Below are 6,712 nucleotides of genomic sequence, written 5' to 3' on the forward strand. Positions count from 1 at the left end.
GCTTAATACTAAGATGATTCATATTCCCTTATGTACTGCTTTAAAAAAAAAAAAAAGGCAAGCGGGAGGAAGCAAAAATATATGAACATCTTTTTTCAGATGTTGCTGTTGGTCTTACTCAAATGCTAGGCACTTCTATATCCAGTACTTTTATTATTTCTTTAATACCATCTTTTAACATTTCTTAAATGTTGATAAAATATAAATCTCTTCTCCTATATCTGTCTATCCTAGAAGCTTATTAAGTAATAACAAATGTATTAGGCTTCCCTTGGGTTTGTTTATTTAGGACTGTTGTTACACATTTAAAGCTTTTTCTATAACGTGGATTCAGTAGAGATTTTAGCTTCAATGAGGTTGAGAGGAAAGGAATACTGATATATGGAGTGGCAAAACATGGTATATTCAGAGAATGGCAACATATTTCACATTTTTAAAAATTATTGCAGAGCTGCGAGATGGAAGTTGTTGTTCCCCATCTCCTGTCAGTAATAGAGAAGAATTTGCCTGGGTCCTCTTGTACCCCAGCATTGAATGGTGTACTTTCCTTTCTGCCTGTCTTTTTCCTTCTCTCACTATTATCCATTTCCTCTGTATTACCACTTTTGTTTCCACATGATCTTCTTTGCTCTTATAGGGTTCCATTTTTCAGCCAATAATTATGCAAAGTTGAAACAGGTGACTTTCCTACTAATAAATTGTTAAAAATGTAGACTGTTTAAACATTTCTGTCTTTTCTGTTCTTAATTTAATTGTACTTGTTATTAAGAGCTGCCCTCTGTTGTTAGAGCTTCCACTTTTAATTTCTCTTGTATTTACATGTGCATGTATACAGGTTATGTACATTTGTTAAAGAAAATTGTAATGTTAACTTCCTTTTCTTATTGCTAAAGGAACGTGAAAAAAGAAAGCATGAAAGGATTCTTAGTGAAGAACTTGTTGCTGCTGTGACATACCTCAACCAGTTTTTACCCCCAGAGCATGCCATTATATATATACCCTGGGATATGGCCAAATACACAAAAAGGTAGAAAAGCTCCTTCTTTTTAGTAGTGCTTTTAGCCGCAATACAAATAACTGTATGCAGCCAAGTGTGTCACTTCCCAGTTGAGTGGAGCTTAGAAATGATGGGAGAATTTTATTAAGATGTAGAAACAGAATAAAACCTCAGCTTTTTGAAGGATTTCTACTGTTTTTTTATAGTTACTTAACAGAGTGGAGCAAGGCCTGAAAAACAGTGAAATTCTCTGCAAAGGAAAATTTTAGAGAAAAGCCATGAAAATGCCATCAACATTCACTTTTTATTTTTATTTGGTCAAAACACTGCATTTTGTCAGGTGTTCTGTTTCAGTCACTGAATTTATAAAGTTACAAAATTTTGGGAAACAAGAGGCTTCATATTAATCAGTCTTTTCCAAGAGGAAATAAGGACTTTAATTTCAATGTTATAAACCACGTAGTTTAGTAGAAGCATGTAGTTTAGTAGAAGCATGTATCTTAGAAAGGCAAATACGTTCTCTAACTTTTTGTTCTATCATTTTGGACAATTGAATGCTGCACTCACATTGTGTGAAAAGGATGAATGTCTTTCCAAATGTAGAAAGACTTACAAGGCACAAGCATTTTGGATCTACAGTTATAGATTGCTATTCCTAAGTAATACACAACCTGTTTGTAAAGTTCTCTGATCTGCCTATGTCTACTGTATCCAACAATGCCAGAGACTCTAGAAGAATGATAGGAATTGTTGAATCAGTTTTCAAGTATCTGTTACTATAGGATAGTAGGCAGGAATATAATTGAAGTTCATTGATTACAGTGTTATGAAAAAAGCTTTGGAAAAAAATCTTCATTTTCTGTTTGAGAGTACGTGTTGATTGATGTGGTTGGTCGTGTAGATGTGAAACTTACTTTGAAGTTGGACATGGTTTCACACTACCTTTTTTTATTCTAAAATGGCATTGTGTGCAACTAGGTGTATGTGCAGTTGTTTGTGTTACGATTAAATAGCAAATCTCAAAATAAGGCTAGATTTCCTTTCAGACAATATGCTAGATGCAGATTCTTGGGTTTCATGTGGACTGTTGCTGATGAAGCTTAGTGATCTGTCCTATATGGGAAATGATCCTAGGTGATCAAAGGATTCCCCTTCTAGCTTTAAGCTTGGGGTATAGTTATATACATATCCTTCCTAGTACAGATGTAAAAAACCATCTGAGGGCTTTGAACAAGGTTAATTATTTATGCAAGCAAGAGACATTTAAGAATGGAAGATAATGTATATTATCGTAATATATACCTAAGTGACAGTTCCGGGAGTATTGAGGATGTATTTGCTTTAGCATGTACTTTTGAAGTAAGTTTGCTGAAAACTGGTAGTTGTGCTTGGAAATGCTCCAGAGTATTACTTCCATCTCCATACAAGCCACCTTTAAAAAATACGTGATTAGTTTTTTACTTGAAATGTAAACACTGTAATAAAAATTTTGAAGATTAAATTTGAGTAAACAGAAGCTGAAGTCCCCCACAATGAAGAGACGGATGCCCTGGTCTGGGCAGTAGGTGCAAGACATCGTGAAGGCCACACATGGAAACAAATGTTACTGAAAAAGACGGTACCTTGCAAACAAAATGAGGGAATATAATTTAACATAATCATATTTCCTTTTCTGCTCCATTCTTGTTTTTTGAATCACAGACAGTTTGGCAGAGGGAAATTAGTGTGTTAAAAAAGTCAAGGAGTTGTAGATTTTTGAAGTCTTCTAGTTTATATTGTAAAAAGTAAACAGAATTGCTAAGACATGGTCAGTGTCTGCTTCCTATGTCTGTAAAATCTAAGAAAACTATAGACTTAGTTACTGTTGGATAAATAAAGCTGTGATATAAGTGCCTTTAAATAAATAATTTTTGTTATTAGAAGACTCTCCAAGCAGTGAACTTTTTTTTTACTATTAATATATCTTGACTGTGAATTTTTTTTCTCTCCCCAGCAAACTTTGCAATGTCCTTGATAGACTGAATGTGATTGCAGAAAGTGTAGTAAAGAAGACTGGATTTTTTGTAAATCGACCCGATTCCTATTGCAGTATCTTGCGGCCAGATGAAAAGTATGTATCATTTAATTGGTGCATAATGAATAACATCTATTCCTTGGAAAGTTGTTTGGAATTTCTATCTATTCCTTTATTCTTATTTTAAGGCTTAGTTTAACATAAAAAAATACAATTCATTATTAAGTTACGGCTAAAAGGTTTGCAGTTGGAGGTACATGCAAAGAACTACTAATACACTGAAAGAATGCAATTATGTTGCTGCTATCCTGCTCATAATGAATTCTTACTTCAAAACAGTATTTGTAACTTGTAATCTGTGCCATGTGTGTTTATATAAAGGACTGGGATTTTTTTACCTTAACCAAAGGAATCCTAAATTTGGGGGCAAGTTTAACAAACCAAACAACATTTGGTATTTAATAAGTGGCTTCTTTTGAGGTATACTAGTAAGGTAACTGTCATCTAAATGTTACTGAGTCCAGTGTTTTCTAATGGATTTGATGATATTCATACATACAGAAATAAAAATTTCTTGTGCATTCAAGACCAAATCTAGCAACATTTATGTTGCTCATACTCTGTTCTGTAGGGAGCAAAGGAAATACTTTGTATGGCTTTGGAATGTCTATTTTAAGGCTAGATTTTTTTTAACTTTTTTTGCAATACGGTTTAAATACAACATATTGCTGCTGCATAGAGCTTTCACTGCTTTCTGCTATTCAGGGAATATCAGTTTTGCTTTGTGGCAAGTTTTTAATTGTCACTGTTTTTCACTGGACAGATCAATACATGGTATGATTTGTTATTTTCAAAAGTGACTTGTAAGTCATTCTGTTTCTCTTCCAGGTGGAAAGAACTGGGAGGTTATGTTGTTACCACTGGTCGCTTGCAGGTACTAAAATATGCTTTATTAATTCATAGTTATAGTGATGTAGATTAGAATTCCCAAAGCACCAGTGAACCGTTTCACTGAAATACCTGATTGGTGATTCACACAGTGCTCTTAAATTAATATTTATAGTAAACAACATTACTGCTGCCTGTCCTGGAAATCCAATTGGGAAATAGGCCTTAAAGTTCTTGCATGGTACTGCAAAACACTGTACTGTTGAAACTGTATTTTTGCTGGAGGTAGTCTGAGAAATAATCTCATCTTGAACTAGTTTCCATTGCTATTTAGTCTGTAATGTTACCCATGCAGTGAAAGTTAAACCAGCAGCATTTTAGCAAACTGCATGTTTTACAGAAGAAGTGATGAATATGTAATATTTTACATGTAATATGTAATATTTTACATGTTATATGTAACTTAAGCCTAGTGACATATTCATACACATAAAAATGGATTATCAAAAAGCATTTTCACCAGTGCTGAATATTCTGTACATTGTTATACTTTTCCATCACTGAAAAAAATGAAACTAGAAACAGTGCTCTCTTTAAAGCCAGAGAAATGCTGATTAAGCTGTAAACTATACAGTACCAGATTTATGTTATGTTTACATACTCTGAACACAAGGCCTATTCTTAAGAAGCATGCTTTTGACTTACCACTCATAATTTTGTCGTTCATTTAAGTTAGAAAGCACATGGTTATTACTGGCAGATCACTGGGATATGCTTGTAGGGGATAGACAAACAATGGAGTTGATAGAATTTGATCTGTTAATGTTAGTCTTACAAATTTATCTGTGTTAGAGGAATGATTATTTTATCTCTTTCAACTTTTAAACATTTGAGGTAGTCACCACTGGCACACACATAAGCATTTGGATCAGAGTTCATCTCGGAATATACATCTTGTGAATCACATCCAAAAAGTGTTTCTTTACTGAGGCAATGAAAGTTTCTTTAGTTGACTAGCTTGGATATAGTCATATATATTTTAGCAGAAGAAACTACAATGCTACTATGTTAAAATGTGTTTCTTGCAGCTGTTCATATTATAAAATAACTTTGTGTGCATTATGGAATTGAAGAATAGTGGTACAAGCAGCATAATATAATATGTGCATGGCTGTGACCTTCAACAAAACACTAATGTGTGTTCATCCAGATATGGAAAGCTTAAAATACAAGCGCCATCACAACAGAACCACAACAAGTTACAAGTGTGCTTTATTTTTTTGCAGTAGTTACAGCATACTTGAAAATAAGTCCTGCTTAATTGCAATAGCATAGTGCTTCTTTTTAAGATAAATCTTTAGGGCTCTTCGTGAGTTGAAGGAGAGATGCAATTTGTGTAATGATAGAAGCAAGAATATTTTTAAAATAGGCGTTACCACTGTCTGATATAGCTTGCTAGAGATTAATTATTTTTTAACATTTTTTAGAAATGTCTTTCCTCAAATTTTTGTGAACTGACGTAACTTGAGATTTTACAAGTTTCAGAGAGTAGGAAAAAAGTAATAATCATGAGAGTAATAATTTGTTAATTAAGAAAACTATCTTTTTTGGATTGTTTTACCAGACGGGAGTTCTTCGAACCAATTGCGTGGACTGTTTAGATCGCACTAACACAGCCCAATTTATGGTGGGAAAATGTGCTTTGGCATACCAACTCTATTCCTTGGGATTGATTGATAAACCCAATTTACAGTTTGATACGGATGCTGTTAGGTAAGTTGCAGTAATAAAGTGTATCAAGCCTCTATTTTTTAATTTGTGTCAAGAGATTTAGGAAACAAAATGATGTCTATGTAGAAGAAAAGTGCAGTTCTTTCTAGTGGAATGATTTAATAATGTTTACTCATCCAAGTTTTAAAAAGTCTTCCATATTTGAAATCTTGAAAATATTCATATATGAAAATTTTCACACTGAAAATTTGCAATTCTGGCGAAGTACGTTAATCAGGCTTATGACAAGATAACTACTTGACTGCATTCTTTTTATATGCCTAGACTTAAAAGCTAAGAGTTTTCCTTATAAATAAATCTAACAAAAACCCTATCCCAGTCTTTTATACTTATTTGCTTGAGACAAAATGCTGACAAAACCTGAAAACTGAAGTATATGCTTCATGAAGAACGCCAAACTGATATTTGTGTAGGAGTACATCTTGGCTTGCTATTTCCTACTTTTACTTTGGAAAAATTTTGTGCTTCTTGATTTATTGAAGAAAAGTTTACAACAAAGTTGTTCTCTCAGATGAAGTGTCAGATTCTCAGATTCAAGCATCCTCAAACCATTTAAGAAAACCTGGCCTTTAAAACTGAAATGCTTTGCAGGTCAGGGGGAACCAAGATACTTAAATGGTGAATATGCTTCCAAAATCCCCTTGAGGTGATGTAGATTTTTTCCTTCAAGCTGTTGTCGTGACTCTGAAACTTACAGCTTCGTTGCTGTTCTGACTGGTGGTTTGATAGTTTTAGAACATGGAGTCCTAACTTGTATTTCAGAAAAGGCATTTCTGAAACTCCGGTCTTCCCTCCCCTTTACTCAAGACTTCAGCTCTCCCATGAGCTTCCAGCACTTGCCTAGTGCCAGGAGCTGATATGTGCCACTGAAACAGCCTCACTTGTGGCACGCTGGCTCCCTGTGCAAGTGGTGGCTCCTGGCCTCTGGCTGGCATCTTTGGTGTGCTACCAATGGCTCTCATGCACCATGTCCCAGCTGCTATGTGCTGGCATGTTTCACTTGCAGCCCAGAAAGCCAACCA

At 34.4% G+C, this 6,712-nt stretch overlaps 1 protein-coding gene across 1 annotated transcript in view; it reads left to right on the plus strand.

Annotated features, from left to right (window-relative positions):
- The window catches only part of FIG4 (FIG4 phosphoinositide 5-phosphatase), a gene marked incomplete at its 5' end in the record, with an annotated part of 19,168 nt that extends 13,468 nt beyond the window's left edge, over positions 1–5,700 (plus strand). The window contains 4 exons of the mRNA XM_008948758.1: positions 894–1,027; positions 2,991–3,107; positions 3,900–3,945; positions 5,524–5,700. Coding sequence (XP_008947006.1) covers positions 894–1,027; positions 2,991–3,107; positions 3,900–3,945; positions 5,524–5,676 — 450 coding nt within the window. The remainder of the gene's footprint in view (positions 1–893; positions 1,028–2,990; positions 3,108–3,899; positions 3,946–5,523) is intronic.
- Between the last annotated feature and the right edge of the window lie 1,012 nt (positions 5,701–6,712).

The sequence above is a fragment of the Merops nubicus genome, unplaced genomic scaffold (assembly GCF_000691845.1).
Source record: "Merops nubicus isolate BGI_N331 unplaced genomic scaffold, ASM69184v1 scaffold33051, whole genome shotgun sequence".
NCBI classification, from domain to species: domain Eukaryota; kingdom Metazoa; phylum Chordata; class Aves; order Coraciiformes; family Meropidae; genus Merops; species Merops nubicus.